General features: G+C 39.7%; 1 protein-coding gene across 1 annotated transcript in view; it reads left to right on the top strand.

Annotated features, from left to right (window-relative positions):
• Nucleotides 1–4,663, top strand: part of NFATC3 (nuclear factor of activated T cells 3) — a 72,394-nt gene extending 67,731 nt beyond the window's left edge. The window contains exon 11 of the mRNA XM_086469606.1: nucleotides 1,300–4,663. Within this exon, the coding sequence (XP_086325732.1) occupies nucleotides 1,300–1,424 (125 nt within the window). The 3' untranslated portion in view covers nucleotides 1,425–4,663. The remainder of the gene's footprint in view (nucleotides 1–1,299) is intronic.
• Nucleotides 4,664–17,581: the final 12,918 nt, after the last annotated feature.

The following is a 17,581-nucleotide window of genomic DNA, read 5'->3' as shown; positions in this document are numbered from 1 at the left end:
GAAGGGTGGTGATGTCTCTCATTACTGCTCTGTGAAGTTACCCACTGGAGAGTGAAAGTGCAAAAGGCTCAGTTCCAAGTCTGTTAAGATTTTCAATAGAAGCAGCTTACTAGCAAAACAAAAAGAGTTCTTATTTTTACTATGAATGGTCCTTACTCAGCAAAAGGATCACATTAAATGTCTGTTTATAGAACCCCCGAACTCATGTCAGACGCTTTTATTACTATAATTCAGCATATTCAGTCTTGCTGAATAAGAGACGCTGTGTACCTATTGCCACTCAGTTGTGGAAAACAACAGATCTGACTGCCTCTTCTATTAAGTAATAAATATTAGATGATAACCAAAATGTAAGTTATCTAAAAATTGTTAGTATTTAATGTGATATTTTTCATCTCCACTTAGAATATTACTCAGTTTTCTTAGTTAAACTTACCATTGCCCATTTTGTAAAATGGACATTTATATCACCACATTTACACTTATCCATTAAAATAATTATTTTTGTCATCTTCCAAATGCAATTGTACTACAATCAATTATCTAGGCTTTAGAGTAACACCTCAAAATTGTCATTTGCTGATAATCTAAGAGCTACTTTGTCGTATTCACAGTGGTGTCCCTCACTTGTAACTAGTAATAGCTGACTTCTTTGCGGAATTTGACGCCCACACAGACACACGATCAGACGTGACCCACGTATTAGCCCATCTGAATGCTTCACTATCGAAAGGCTGACTGATAACTAAGGAAGATTTTGTTACTGCAGTTTCAGAAATGCAAGTATAGAGAAAACTGGCCAATTAAACAGGTATACAGTGTTAAAAAGAATATTCTACCAACCCTAATCCACGTTCTGAGGAAGTTCTGTAAGTAGCTTGAAAGAGCAAAGAGTTACTAAGAGTTACTTGGTGCGCCTGTGACACTCTTGAACAGAAGGAGGTCTGTGGGGAAATCTGTTCTAAACTGACCTATGCTGTGCCTTTCCCTTACCTCGTTGTCATCAGTATGTATGTGCTCATTTTCTTCAAGTGTTTTAGGGATTCTCCAACATGGATTATGGTAAGTAAAGTGCAATACTAAGAGAAAACAGGACTTTTTTTTTTTTCCTTGCCTCTTGCTCAACTGCTACTGAAGTGAGGTTCCTCACTCATCCTCTGTTACTTAACTGCATCAAGGGTTAGCACTGAAGTACTTCTCTTTAAAAGGGATATGCTGATGAGTTCTGCCTTTTGGAAAGCATAAAAAAGTCACTTTTTTAACGTTTGGTTTGGTTTTTTTGTTTGTTTTTTTTTTTAGTGAATGAGATCATAGGAAGAGATATGTCTCAGATCTCAGTGTCACATGGAACAACAGTGGCCAGCCAGTCTGCACGTACATGTCCTGGATCTCTGGAGACAGGAATATCTGATGGAATCCAGTAACAGATAAGCTCACAACTGAACGTCCATGAAAACTTCACTATTTTTCTGCATCCTTCTTCATCCTCTTCCTCTTTAGACTTACTGTGCTTCCAATTCTGTGGCCTTTATGAACTGGAACAGCGGATCCTTGCAAAGCCCATTTAGCGGGTTACATTTTTGATGTAGAGACAGAGCATTTTAATTATAGTTCCTCAGATGCTGTAAAGAGACTTCTGAAAATGGACACACAGAATCTACACCAGTTATTTTAACTGTTTTAAAGCTACAAACAAGCTTCGCTTTTTGCATTTAAATAGAATACTTTTATATTGTAAGTGCTTCAGATGTGTGGAGATGTTAGTTTTCTCTTATAATATTCACAGTACTGAATGTCGGAAAAGATTTAATACACATCTTCAGTGTGCTGCTTTCCCTTAGCGATAGTATAGTTTGTAACTGATGATTTGTAACATCTTTGGGTCATTTTGGAAAGCCTTTAAAGCTTCTATTGTTTAATTTTTTTTTAAGATACGATCTTCCAGTGGCAAATCGTACCTGTCATCTGAAGCCAATGCCACGGAAGCCATTGTGTATACAAATACTGTAGCATTTTCTTTCTTAGATTCATAGGAAGCAAAGCCAAATGTAGATCTGCACTTGTTTATAAACTGAAAATGTTACTTGATAGGCTGCAAAAAGACCATTCCATCATGAAAGTGTTGGGATAGAAATGACATTCCAAAATTTAACTTTTGTAACTTTGTGGATAATCTTCCTGTTCTTTATTAGCACAGGCTCCTTCTTGAAATAGCTTTTTCTTAGGAAGTTACATTTGTAATCAGATTTGAGCAGTAGGATTTTAGATTAAAGAGCAGCAACATCAAAGCCATGTTAGATACAGAGACATTTTAATATTTGCTGAGGATCTAAGTGTTCCTGTTATCCCTGCAGAATATGGTTTTGAAATCACCAGTCCAGTGGCACTCCAGTTTTCCATGCAATAAATCGTTTGATCACATCCGTATCTTTTATACGCTGTATGCCTGACCATGCCACTTGGAAGTCCTAAGGAGATGGCAATGACAGTTCCTTAAATTTAAGCTGTCCGTAAATGTCAGTTTGCTAAAAAGAAACTTACTGTGGATTAGCGATTAGGTAGTATGATTTGCCCATGTTTCATTGTAAACGTGAAGCAGAAGCTACCAAAGAAATATACAAGATGTGCTCCAAGGATGCGCTTCCCTTGCCCACATAATCTGATACATTTGGAACAATCTGTTTACGTAGTTATTAAAAACCTCAGGCCTCTATGATTAGAAACTTAGGAGAGGATCCGAAACTGCCTGTCTTGGGCACAAACATCTCCCTCCCCCAGAAGACATTGTCGTTTACAAAGCTTTCTGATGTGGAACATACAGGGTACAACATTCACAGCAAAGTAAGATATGAAATACACTGAACATCAAAACATTTGAGATGTTAGTTTTAGTTCCTCATTTGGGTGAGCCACGATGCTCTAACGAAAATTAAGAGCAAATACAGTCAAAAATTGTGAAATACAGAAAGTGTATTTGCATTGAAACTAGTTCAGGCAATTGTGGACATTTTGAAGGTTTACCACATGTGGAACACGTGGCCCTCTCTGTAGAGAGTTCCTGGAGACTCTTAACATCACAGTAAAATGGTCTTAAAGGGGATAGCACCACGGAACTGTGGCACCTGTAAGAGTAAACACAGATTCTACTGATGGTGCATTTTGGCAGACAGTCATGGGGAAAACTTTCCATTGAGCCTTTTGCAGACAAAGTACTACACCTAAATTTAAGTTGGCACCCAAGCAATACTATTAAAGTAGTTATAATCCCATCTTTGTAATAGCTGAATCATGATCTTTTAGAAAGACCATACATTAAGCAGGTGAAATTACAACTCTATCGTGTACTTCCTTGTAAAAGTACAGCCTAAGGCTACTACCTTGGTGCTTCATAGTTAGTTCAGACAACTTAATTTGAGGCCACTATATGCGTGCTGGGAATCTTAAGCATCCTTTTTGTGAATGTACTGTTCAATGGTGCAAATCTTTTACATTTGCAGAAAAAAAACTGTCAGGGCTGTAATCTGAAGAGTGTGGTATTGTCATTGTCCCTCGGCGATGGTGCTTTACTCTGTCCTCTACTCATGTACGTTAAAAGATCCTACAAAAGGATTCACACGCTCAGAAATACATCTACTTACGTTTTTAACACCTAAAAAAAACCCAAACCGAAACAACCCCAAACCCCCCACACAATGCTGTAAACTATGTAATTGTCCTCAGACTGTGTGCTGGTGGCAAGGCACGTTCCAGTTCTCATTCGTGTATTGGGTCTTTTGCATTAACCATTGTTTGTAGAAGTCTAACTTCAAAGCTTTTCAGTCTGTATGGGATTTATGCTCCTTTATCCTACTGGTACAGACTCTCCTTGCAAGTTCTCCAAGTAGCTGGAATTCGCACTGTACCTAAAGTATAGGAGCCCAAACAATCCGGAGTTGCTATGCACTAAATTTTCTGATGCCTTTAAATACCTTGATGCCTGTAGACATAGAGACGCTTTCCTATTTAAAAATGAAATTAAAAAAAAATATATATATAGCTTTGGATACTAAAGCAGTTTTGTATTTGCCTTGTAAAAGCTTCAGTACAAGGGTCTTAATTTTATTTTAGCTTGTGTGATAACGTAGGTAAAGACTGTTAATCTTGTATAATTTTAGTGATATAAAAAGCACACAATCTCTATTGGACTATGCAAATTTAATTAAACAACAGAACCTGGCAACTGTTGGCATCCGCTTCCTTGCCCTTAAGTCCTCTCTTCTCCCCGAGTACTTTTCCAAAACTTTTTAATAATTTTGATTATCCTGAAGGAAAGCCTTAATGATGAGGTAACTTTTCTAAAAAGAGGGTCAAAGATCAATGTTAAAAACAAAAAATTAAGGAATACTATATTAATCCGGGAGGAAGGAGGGATGATTTCTGAAATTACCACAAACTAGCAATCTGAATTCCTGTAGTAAAACTTCCATGTTATCGGGGGAACTGCCATCCTTTTTAAACCAAAGAATGAAAATAACATGAGAGTTTTGTTCTGATACAAACAAAGCTTTGAAACTCTATTTTTGATACTCACAATGGATGTCATTCCTTGAGGTTCAGAAATTGTTCAAATTGAAGTTTTATATTTAAAAATGTGGGACAATAAAGATTAAGTTCTAGATGTTTACAGAGCCTTGTATTGTAATTTCATGTACATTTTGTATTTTAAACATTTTTTGTAAGTTATGATTGCAGTGCTACTTGCAGAAATAAAGGGAAAAACTTGCATTTAGGCTCTTAAATCGTAGCATTCAAATAAATAATAGGGATGTAAATGCATTGTCATTTATTTAAAATGCAGAGTGGGAAGAAACTCCCTATTTGCAATGAGTGGTAAACAGCCATGCTTAGTTGGGATGTATGAAATGAGGGACATTTAAGGTGGCCCTAGAAGAGCAGCAGTTTCAAAGCAACAAGGTAGTTTGGGGCTCAGGTTTGAGCCAGCAGCAGTGAGCCTACACATACGCAACAAACGGTCCGCAGTGCTGACAGCACGTCAGTTTGCACAGTAACTAATGATTTCCTATTTGCAAGTATCATCATCTCAGTTGGACGATCACAGGATTATTGTAAGAAATTATTATTCAGGGAGCATATCAAAGTAATTTCCATTCCTGAAAGGATATTCTCATAGGCACAATGCAGTTAAACTGTTTTAGAAATAGATGTAAAATTCCTACAAAGTCTAAATTACTTGCCAAGCCTTGGCTGATCAAGCAGCACTGAGGGAAACACCTTTGGGAACGGTACAGTAGATTCAGGCCTTAAAATCTGTATCTCATCTCAGTGGCATCAATGCTACTGAAAAGATTTTTCTCTCCCTCGCAGTTGTGTTACAGGGTCTTTTACTTATCTGTGGAATTCCTAGGCATATTAAGGCATGCAAGTGTTCCAAACTCCACGTTGGAGCAAGAGCTCTGGCCTCTGGTTAGTTATGCACACCCGCCTGAGGGAGAAACGGGGCAGCGACCACACTGTGATCTCCTGCCCACATTGCACAGGGAGAACATGGGCCAGTTTGGGATTAGCCTCTTGTTGAGAGCGCATGGCCTGACCCATTACCTTCACTACATTTTTTATCTATAAATATAGCAGAAAGCGGTAGCTACAGTGCCAGTAACTGACTGCAAAGTAAATATAGCCGAGTTTTACTAAAAATAGCACGAGCAGTTTGAAAGCTGTTCCAACATGTTTTCTAGTACGATTACCCAGTATATAATTAGCATTTACCAACACCAGTAACATCCCGTGGATTGGTTGCGTAGCTTTACTGTCAATTCAAGCCTTCTTTCGGACGCAAATAGGCTGTCTCTCTAAGATGGACAGGAGAGATGAGAGGATGTGCAGTCAGGCTAGGGCATTTAAAGCTGAGCATGGCTAACTCCGGGCGCTCACGCTGACACCAGTATCTGTTGTATTGCAGAGGGGAGACTTTGTTCCAGGCATTGTGAAAGCATCACTCCTACCTTGCAAAACACTGTTTTGTAATTTCAGGTAACTGGCGAGAAGGCATGCCTGTTAGTCAGTCCTTTCAAAGAGCAGTTAGCAGCTTCTGTCCGTTTAGGACCCAAACCCAAAGGAAGTGCCGGCAGAAATCAAGGCCTTTTACTTCTCTTATTGTAGCTAGTATTTCCTTATAATATTCCACAGCATTACTCGTGCTCTCTGCTTTCCTCTGCTTGTTGTTGGACTTCTATCCCCCTCTGCCGTCTCTCCCAGCCTAACTCGAAGTACCAGTGTATGCTTTGAATCCAGCGCTTACTCCACTGTAGTGAGTTACGTGAGGACTGACACCTTTATTCATAAAAATACCTAGGTAAGTGTTGGTGCAATTGATGTACCTCACAGACAGAAGAAAAATTCAATAGCTCATACCTAAATAAGCCACAGAGAAGTCACATCAAGCTGCCTGTGCATGGCTCAGCCCGTTCCCAAGCTATATTAATTCCTGTGCACATTCAGTAAATTAGTCCTGGCCTCTTTCTATCTCACTGCAGAGTTAAACCTTCCATAGCGAGACCCTTGGAACACCTCTCAGAAACCAAATCACGTATACACAGTGATAATGAAACAAGCATTTAAGATGAGAATAATAAAACTGGGTGGGCAAATATGCAAAGAGAAAAAAGAAAAAAAAGAGAGCACCACTGTTTGTTTGATCAGCAAGACCATGTTCTGGTGCAAGATCATTACTTAACTAACCCACTCTTGTTAAAAGTGTTTTTATGACATCTAGAAAACCCACAGATACATCTTTCTCAAATCAGTGATTTGATGCCTGAGGGCCTCAGCCCTTGCAGATTTATTTCAAAAGACAATGTGGCCATTCAACATTTCTTAAAGAAAGATTCACCATGACAAAGCAAATAAAGAAAATACATTGATGATAAACACTTCTGCATGTAGGAGCTGTGCTATCCATAAAGGGAACCAATGCAAGTAGAAAAAGTTGTTCGGGAAAAAAAAAAAATCAAAAAGACATACAGCACAGGAAACTCCTGAAGTTGGACAGACTGATTCTCTAGGTGAGAGGGTGGGGAGCATGGGCTAAAGGGCCTGAAAATGATAAAGAGCAGTTCTGATCAGAGAGGTCCTGCCCCTTGCATCAAGAAGTTCAATGCCAGAGGTAACTCTGATAGTTCATATTACAAATAATTGACAGAAAGTTTTTGAGCTTGAGGTGCTGTTTGCTCGGTGTCGGCTTTTTGTTTCTTTTTTTTTCCCCCACCAGTCTTAATAATCAGACTCCACATTTGTTTCTAGCAGTTCCATCCTCCCATGCACTCTTTCCCACCCACCTGACCTCTAGTACATGAGAAAAGCTACTGTCAATCAGTTCTTTCCTACAATTTTCGATCGTGTTATAATTTTCAAAGAAGAGTGATGCACCTAAAGAGGACGCAGACATCCATGAAAATATTGCTTGGGAATGTAGTATTGGATATTCAGTGGCATCACATGAAGTAAGTTGGAGGGAAAAGGGAGCCACTACTTTTAGAAGTTCTTGTGTCAGTGGAATGACAAATGACTGATGACTTGGAAAGTTTCTTCTCATGAAAAGCAGCAAAGACAAAGAAGCAGACCATTGAAAATCCTGACAGTTGGGAAGGTAAATGTTTCTAGAAACAGGTAGTTTAAAAAAAAACAATAAGCACATCTACATCTGAACTGTAGCATCGAGTACCAAACATACAAGTTCCTAAGCCAAACTTCTTAACACTCTTCTGCAAGCAGCAAGAGTAAAGCTAGCATAGTCCTGGCTTTAACACTGACATCAGCTTTCAGGATTTAATCTGGTAGTGAGCATTGTTTAGGACGAGGCATGAAAGGTCAGGGTTGCCTTCCTGAATTTAACATAGCTTGGTACAAAAGGTGTGATGAGGTCTCTCTGCCAAGATGGCAACAATACTGCAAGAAACATTTCAACACAGAATAGCTGAGCGTTCTCTTATATGCATCAAATTTTTCCTCACTGCAATAAAAGGATCTGTTTGTGAATATTTCATGAAGTCCCTGGTGTATCCACCAACCAAGTCTTTCTTACAGAGTGCTGGAAAAGGACAGGACAAACTTTTAGAAGTCACTGTTTTCAAGTGGGAAATTCTGTGAGTATGATGTAAGAACAGATTTTTCCAGTCTTCTAACATTTGAACAAGTGCCTTTGAAGCTGCTGCACAGCCTGCTCCAAAGCACTGGTTTTCTACGATTTAATGAATTATCTTTTAGTTTTAAGGTCTGGCATTTTAAGAAATGCACCATAATAAAAGTGCCACCATTTACAAATCAGATGCAGTTTCTATTCACAGCAGATCTGCAGATTTCCAGTTTAGCTGCCATTAATTCAATATGTACCCTCTGTGCTTTCCATGCAGTTTCACCGTCCATACTGGTTGCTCATACGACATTAATCCTTACCACTGCCTGTTGCTTACAACAGTTCCTGTTCAGGTCTGCGCTGTGCGATCATCCTAAGTTCTTGTAGGAATTGTTCCTGTCTCTAGCGGCACTAATTGGCACACTTACTGTTTTGCTGATACATGCATTTGCGCAATTCCATGTTCCCACAACTTCTTTCCTTACCAGGAATAAAAATTTGCTTATAAAATCTTCAAGAGAAAGCAAATATGAGAGGTCAAGCATAACTTTATTCAAGTAACAGCAAATACCGCCCTGTGACATTTGCCTGGCTGTAGTCACAGTAGCTGGATGAGGAGTCAAGTCATCAAGCCAATAGGACAAATAAGGCAATACTGAAACTGATTAAGTGCTACTATGGGATTATTTTTTCTAAGCGTATGAAAAAAAAGCTATGCCAAGAATGTCATCATTGCCATCTGACCTCACCACTGACAGGAGTTATAACGGAAAAGTTGCACAAACAATGAAGGAAACAAGTAATCCAACACTGGCCAAATACTGGGCTGAATGACACCGTGGTTTGGAGAGACAGACGTACATTTTGTGGCTGTCAGTGTTTCACTGAGAGTCTAAAACGCTGATTGTCTGAGCCTAAACCCTTTGGAACTCATCCAGGTGCTAAAATGACACTGGAGACCAATAAGGTTTCCTTAGCTAGGAAGGGGAATACAAAACACGCCAAACAAACAACACAAAACAAACCAAAACCAAACGTTGGTTCCTGGGCAGGCCTGTTTCTAGTTGAGTCTTCCACTACCACAAAAGGTTAACCTCAACTTCTACTTCATAGCAGAAAAATCTCTGGCAAAGTTCTTAGCAATACTTTTTAGTTAGCAGTTAAATGCATAGAACTCCCTCTAGATAAGCAAGAGTTAAACATATCACTGGCTAAGCAGGGCACACTCTAGTGTTTATTGTTCAATTTCCCTGTGCCATTTTGCCCTCCCTCCTGGATCCCCGCCTACAAGGGCTGTGCCTCCATTGCTTTATATCACTTGCACATATATTACAGCATGCTTAAGATTTTTTTCCAATAGTACATGAACTCTTAGCAGTTAGAAACATGTGGACTAGCTGAGTAAAATGGAATTCTATCAAATGTAAAAAAAAATGCCATTTGGTTGGAAGGACAGAGCCTAAATACAGTACAATACTAAGTGACATTAAATATTAAATATTTAACAGTGACTAAGTTTTTCATAAACAAAGTAGCAAAAATGAAAAAGGTAATTAAGTTCTATCTTTCCACTCAGTAGTTTTTAAGCTACATTGTGTTTCTTTCATCCAAAATACACAGGGCTGGGGGGGGGTGGGGGGGGTGGGGGTGGTAGTTTACACATCACAGATTTGCAGACAACTGGGATCAAGCAAGTAGAATCAGAAATGGACATCGTGCAACATAAAAAACACTGAGGGGTGATGTTAAAAAAAATCATATTACAGAGAGATGTGGAGTTCAGCTGTTCTGGAAGTTGTTTCTCAAGCTCTCAAATTTGTTTAAAACAGGCAAGCATCTTCAGATCTTCTTTGGTATTGCTGGTGCTCTACTGAGATACAATCAAGCTTTCTACTCTTAACAGCATACTGATATTACTCTTTTTTTTTTTTTTTTTAAGATTACTTTTTTTGTTGTTGAAGTCAAACTGCAGCTTGGGGCTCAGGGGCAGGGTTGCCACAACATTTAATCAAGGTAGAGATCCCATCTTTATGCCTGCTGTTCAAATTCCCCTCCAAAACAGTAAGAAAAGGGTTCACAAACAGACACAACTCATCTTTTCATCTTTTGTTCAGGAACCATTCTGGAGCCTCTTTTGCCTGGCAAATGAGGTGCAAGTGCTCAGGAAACACATACCTGAATCCAGCTTGTGCGCCGTGAGCTTCCCAAAGGCACAGACATTGGGCATAAAGCAAGAAGTGAACGACGCACCAGCTTTAGCCTTCTATATGCAATGAGAGGGAGGTTTAGGATCACAAGCAGTTTGAATTATTTCTCCCCATTTGTATATTTTGAGTGGCTTCACGCTCAGTATGACTCCCACAAAATAAACATAAGCAAGCAGGAATAGGAGATGAAATCTCGCATGCAGAAAGGTCACTGAGGAAACAGCTTTGGCCTGCCTGCCCCGAACCAAACAGAGCTAATCAGGAGGTTCACGACTTCTACAGTGTCCCTCTGTACCAAGCTCCAGTGAAGCCACTGCTGTTTATACTTCTAATTAACTAAGGACTGGACTATCTTGTACCTTTTTCTGACCATAAACAGTGATAGAGAATAGCCTTTCCCAGAAGATGCTAACAGAATGACAGCTAACCAAGATACAAAGTCTCCAAGTGAAAACAAAGTCCAAAGTGCTGGTACCACTGCTAATATGGCAGTGGCATACCCGTAACCACAGGGCTGCAGAGAACAAAGCAGAAGAGTTCAGTGGAAACTTGCTTTTAAAATGAGAAAATGCTAGGAAGCCTACAAAGAGGAAAAGGTTGGGAACCCCTGAGTGTCTGGTCTCTATCAAGAGCCAGTAATACGCTGCATGTAACTACAGCATGCTGCTTTCAGCGTACAGACCGACACAGGGCCTCAGTCAGACCGCGTTCAGCAGCAAGGGCCAGTATCCATCAGAAGGAGAGGAGATAATTTAACACCTAATTGAGGCAAAAACTAAGCAGTTTAGTAAAAGAACTGATGCTTAATATGTGGAAACATTTACATACATAAGGAAGTGAAACAGCCTTTATTCTAAGAGGGTGGCCCAACTGCCTCCTACCCAAAAAAAGATCAGGATCTGGAAGAAGGGGGGCAGCAGGAGAGATTAAACTGGTATAAATCCTCTAGAAGACTTGAAAGGGAATAATGGCTGTAAAAGCTAAAGATGCCCCATCAAAAAGGTGGAAGACACAAAGGCTAAACCCTTAGTTGCTCTTACCAGAAGGGGAAAGAGCAAAGCTGTTTACTGTGCAAAAAGAGAGCCTTCTCACATATAATAAATGCAACCAAGCTGAACATGGGGTGGGTTGTTTATTTATTTCTACTCCTGTTTTTTTATTTAGAAAAACAAAACCCACAAAAAACAAAGCTGCTTGCTCTGAGCATTACGATTAAATACAATATTCGCAGTCTAAATCACACTTACCTCACAGTAGTTACAGTAACCTGGGTAACAGCAAAGTATTCCTTATCCTAACGCGTGGTGAATCTATACACTGAGACTTCAGGACACTTTATCAAGTGACCCAGCTACCCAGTACCTCATCCACCCAACTGAAATAGTAACAGCTCCCAACGCAAAAGGCACAGCTCAGGGAAGAGCCGACAGCACGTGCACCAGAGAGGCAAAAATAACTTCCAGTAACTGTTGGCCATGCTGGAGGCTCTCTGCTGGGCAATCAGTTATTGAGTACATACTTGAACCCCAGGGTTCACGTGGGGCAGAACATCACAGCATTGAATAAGCTTTGGTAAAATGGACAAAGCTATCTTGGGATGTACTAGTTTTTCAGTATCACTGTATCATAGACAATTTGTGCTATAATTTTGGTTTTGACCCATTTTCCATTACAAGGTATTTCAAATAAAAGCAAAAAAGTCATGTCAGTCACTAAGGAGACAACCTCCCTTCAGCTGGAATGCAGCAAGTGTTTAATATTAATCCCAGGAAGTCAAGAAATCAAGAAATATTGTAGCTAGCTGAAACACAGATGAGTTTCAAGTAGGTATTACATAATTATCCGAGTTTGTGCAGGCCACTAAGGTAAATGTTTTCTTTAGCAATCATCATTTGAATTCCACCAAGTTATTTTCCACTATGTCCCACAGAGATAACATAAAATCTCTGTTAAGTACTGTGATCCCCAGTTCCCAGAACTCAATATATGTTTTGGTTGACATTTCAGGTCACGTATACAAAGCATCTTAGAGTCCTATCAGTTACGATGCACACCTTTTAGTACTTGTCAACATACCATGTATTGATCATGAGTTGTTCCATCCCCGATCTTTCCCGTAACTCAAACTTTCAAACATTCACAGCTTTATCAACGATCTCCCTCCCTATCCCCAGACAGATTCACCATTTAAAGTCAGTCCCAAACCAGAGGAAGTTTGAGGTGGTAATGGAAGGATAATTGCTTCTTTCCCCCTCCATGCCACTTTGTGAATCCATATCAGATTCCACTTGGGAGGAGATGAGGAGGACCATTGATACAGGTCCTCCCAGGTAGGAACCCTAATTCAGAAGCCAGGATCAGACAGGGTCCCCAGCTCTCACTGTACTCAGGAAGGGAAGCAAGCTGCTAATCAGCAAGTGTGTGGGGAGGGGCAGAACAGTGCTATTCAAGTGCTTATATTATCTGCAACATACACCTGCAGTGGCAGTAATGCCTCCTGTCAGATCTTTGGTTAGAGTATTCTCTCACTCCATTCTGTTGCTATTGTTTCGTATTTACACTCCTTTTCAGCTACAAAATTCTGCTGTTACTGAAAGATACTCAGGTTCACTGGTGTCTTATTTATGCCCCAACATTAAATTCACTTAAGTAACAGATGGCAGTTGATGAACCCTAGAATTTTTTAACACATGCTTCTCTTCTCAGTTTCATTAATTTAAAAGTAATGAATAATTCATACAGAAACAATTAATTCAATGTCCCTCTCTTGTTCCTACAACAGTACAGAACCATCCAAACCACATGGAACAATTGCCTCAAACACCAGCCACACTAAACAACTGCTCAGAAAGTCTTCAATCTCCCCCTGCCATACAAGGCACACTACCCAAAAGACAGTACTACACAACTGGTTGTTTCCACAAAAGAAATGCACAACTGAAGAAAAGGACACAAAGGTGTATTTATAAAAGGCAGCATTAAGTCTTAAAAACCAGATTCCTGGTATCCCAAAATTTGCAGGTCTCAAAAAAATTAAGTGAGGGGGGGAAATAAAAAAATCTCTATGGCCTTATTTGTCTAAAAATTAGGGCAGAATTTTGCATGGAGAAATTTCCCTCTGAAAGAAAGAAGATACTTGGCAAAAGGGGCTGGACTTAGAGGCATGGCCAGGTAGGACCGATGATTCAGTGAGGGCTTTCAGGAAGAGAAGCTATTCTGAAAGGAAAAGGCTTGTCCTTCAGGTACAGGGCTCCCTGCTATAGTAGGGTTAAGAGAAAATCATTGTTTGCTCAATGTTGGGAACATTTAAATTATTTTCTCTAAAAGGTCTGCATAATTAAGGCTGGCCTGGGTTGGCCTTCCAGCAACTACTGTAGCCACTCCACTGGCTTCACACAGCTGGAGCAATGTTTACAACAGCTGAAGAGCTGAGCTCTTCTCAGAACATGGTGGGTGGGCTGGGAACAGTAGGCACAAAGTATGCTCACACTGCGCAGCAGCGAATGGTCTGTTCACCAACATCAACACCCTCCTCTGCTCCAAGCTCCGACTTCAAAGCCAAACCATACACCTCAGTTTGTCAGGCACCCCTTGATACTTCCTATAAATATCTACCCATCAGCATGTCCTCCCAGAAACGTACATTAAATTACAGCAGTGCAGAAAGGATTATTTATAAAGCTCCACATTATCAATCTTTTAGGGAACGCTGCAGTAAGAGAAACACAAAGGCACTTTTTGAAAGGGAGGAATGCTTTCCCATCATGAAGCATTATCAAGAGAACATTATCTTCAATACTTTAATACATCTGAGTCAAAAGGCTATATGCGCGGTTTGAATATCAGTCTGAAATGGAATGCATTTACTGTATTCACCTAGAAAATAACATTTTTTGGAAAAGTTCATTTTTTGTGCTTCTAAATGAAAGTCTGAATAGTTTATGCGGGGGTGGGGGCAGGGATAAAAAGAAATCATAGGTCACTAATATTATTTACTGTTGAGATACTATGTGGAAAACAAAGATAATTTTAAACTAAATGTTAAAATCATACTTCAAATGTACCAAAATGCAGCCAAAACTAGAAAAGCACCTTTCACAAATGAAGTCTGGATTCAGGGAATATCAGAGGAGAGCTGGGCAGTGACGGCTGTTGCTCTGGGCAGAACACTGGCCTAGACTAATTGTGTAATCCTTTTAGAGAAAGGCTCAAGAAAATCACAAACAGATAACTCCGTATAAAATGTTCGCTATGCTGAGGCTACAAAGTGTCCACCGTACAGAAGCGGGCTATACTCTGAAGACAGTTATACAAAGAACAGGCCAGAGAAACGCAAGACCCTTAGATCTGCAACGCAGTCTGGGCTGTGCCACAAAGGCATTCCGGAAGGACAATTTGAGGAGCTACTCACGAGCATCAACAGGTAGGACAAAAGCTTGCCTTTCACACTAATATATCACCCTCGGTATAAATTGCCACTTTCACTTTTATATTAAAAAAACCAAATCCACCTACCACACTTTACTCCTTTTAGCACTGCAAAGCCACCACACTGACAGGGAGTAGCTTGGATTATTTTCCATAGTATTCATGGTTTTCTATTTGCAAACCCTGCTGTTGGTGAAGAAGCAGTGAGACTGAGTTTCAGATCTTAGATTTTGTCATTCACAAAAAGCACCTTGTTGTAAATCTATCAAATTTGGAGTGACTGAAGGGCAGCAAGCGTGGAACTTCATTATCATTCCTAAAGCACATCAGCAAACCCATCTAAGAGAGAAGAGAGGATAACTGGTATTCTCTCCAACATTGTATCTTCCAGTGAAGCAGACTGTGGTACTAGTTGCCATTCTGCACAGCACGGCTACTCGCTCACAAAACTGTCTGAACAACTTGGATCTGCAAGTATCTCTGTGTCACTTACATCAAGAAAGGTACTGAAAAACTAATCTCTTAGGTATCAGTGTTGCGCTGTTGATTTGGGGGACTAAGGATGGAGTGTTTTTAATAAGAAAATTCAAAAAACACCCTATGGGTTATGTGGGTAAAAAAAAAAATTAATTATAAACCACAGAATCTTATTTTTCCTGGGTACACTGAACAATAGAGAAAAACATTCAAGTGGGGGCAGGGAAGGCAGTGGTTTTGAGCATTCAGGAAAAAAATGCAAGTCCTCTTACACAAAGAGTTTGTAGAGTTCAATTTTTAGGGGCGCAGTCTGTCAAACAGCAACCATATTTTTCCAGTATACTTCACAGATTTTATGTCTATAGCCAACATGAAACTGAGTATTTCTGAAATTGGTAACAATACATAAGAATGAGAAGAATTTCTGAAGAGATGCGCTGTGCTTGCTAAATAAAATTCAAAAGTTAGTCATTAATTCAGTAATGGTTTTCTGAGGAATTTCTAACCCAAATACCAGAGGTACAAATTCAAGGGCTCTAAGATCCAAGGGTGTCTGCTTCATTACCAGCTCCGTAACTAAACCTCAAAGTTATGTGCTTTTTACAGTGACATTAATACAAATAATACATGTTCCCTCTTGCTAAATAAGCCTTGTTTTACAGGGATGAAAACTGAGGTGCAGGTATAAGAAAAGCTGTTTCTTGTCTCCTCCTTCTGATTTCAAACCAAATTTTCATTCTATATCTAGAGGCTAAACCTTCATTTATACTCAATGACAAATGTGCAACGAACAAACTGCAATTGTTTCCAGCAACCTTTCCCCTGGTTTTGTTTATCTTAATTGTCTCAAAAAAATCTGAAGTCCACCATTCTACAATCAGTTGTCACTGCAGCTCCTGAGACTAGCAATGTGAGCAGAATGACCTCTGTGCTGTTAACCACATCCCTACTTGTCCAGCATTTTCATGTGACTACACTCAGTGCTGCTGAGGCTGCGTGGCTGGCAGAGCTACCCAACCTGGTTCAGTTAAATCCACAAAGTGCTTTGACTGATTTTTCTCCTTGCCTTCACTCTCCGTTTCTGGCTTATCCAGAATTACCCCGGCTGCCAGCATTAACACTCTTTGCCTCCAGTTCATCCCACCCTATTAGATTACTTCAGTGTCAGTAAAAACTATGCAAAATTGATTGTATTATTAAGTTCCTGCATTGCTTTTCAAAAAAAAGTAGCCCTGACCTTTTCAGGGATATTTTAAATTAATGCTATTACTACAATTAATATTCAACATAGTTTGTGTGGATTTTCACAGTAAAACCCATGATTGCACAAGGACTGCATTGCATCAAAAGACAGGCACACTTAACCCAATGGGAACGAGACCCACGTTTTCAGAGGATGTTTAAATAAGAATTGATTGGATTAAGTTGTAGCAAAAAACGTTACACTCAAGATGAGACTCAAACTGTCCTTTCCTCACTTAACCTCTTGGGCCCCAACTAGAGATGAGGAAGCACCTGTTCCCTGCCTGCCTTTCTGCTGCTCAGTCACACCACACCTTTACTTTTCTCCTGTGGCAGGGCTTCGTGTGCCTGCCATCCATAGGGAAGGCAGTCCACACCTGGACCTAGGAAGACTGATCCCTAACAGCAAATAGTACAGAAAACATCAGGAAAAGATCTTATTCTTCCTGACAAGGCCACAAGCGCTGGCTTTCAGTGCAGCAAAGCAAGCTAAGTTCTACTGCTGCTCCATTGCACACATCAGAGAGATTTTTCCAACAAACCAATCAGAAGTTTTTCAGAGCTTCTAGAAGAAAATTCCTGTAAGTTTCCCCTCCCTAAAATACCACCATACATTTCACTCATCCTCTTCTTGGTTATTCTGATGTTGTTTCCTTCCACCTCTAGTCCTGTTCTTGTGGATGGTGACATGAAGAAGTATAACTATATTTCCTTCATTTTGCTCTTCCATAATTTTTAATAGTATTATTTTTAAAGCACACAGGGTAAAGATTTTGAAGATTTTTGCTCATAAATACATATTTCAAAAGCTACATTTGCATGAATGTCAAGCATCCTAAGTTATTGTGAAAGGGAATATATACAAGTGACGCATGGCAGTAGGACATTAGCTTTTCTCCCACACCCAGTAAGCAGAAAATTAAGTGCTGATAACAAGTGATGATTAAAAGCAAACAAACAGCAACAACAACAAACTTTCAGAAGTTGCAGTGTTGTAACAGCGAACCCAGAAGGTAGGGACCAGTACAAGAGACTGATAAAAACCAGAATAATTGCACATTCATTAGGTCTGTGGTAAACACTGCTCTCACAAAAT

The sequence above is a fragment of the Leptosomus discolor genome, chromosome 8 (assembly GCF_034619465.1).
Source record: "Leptosomus discolor isolate bLepDis1 chromosome 8, bLepDis1.hap2, whole genome shotgun sequence".
NCBI classification, from domain to species: domain Eukaryota; kingdom Metazoa; phylum Chordata; class Aves; order Leptosomiformes; family Leptosomidae; genus Leptosomus; species Leptosomus discolor.
Note: the sequence above shows the minus strand (reverse complement) of the source record. Positions and strands in the feature narration are given on the sequence as shown.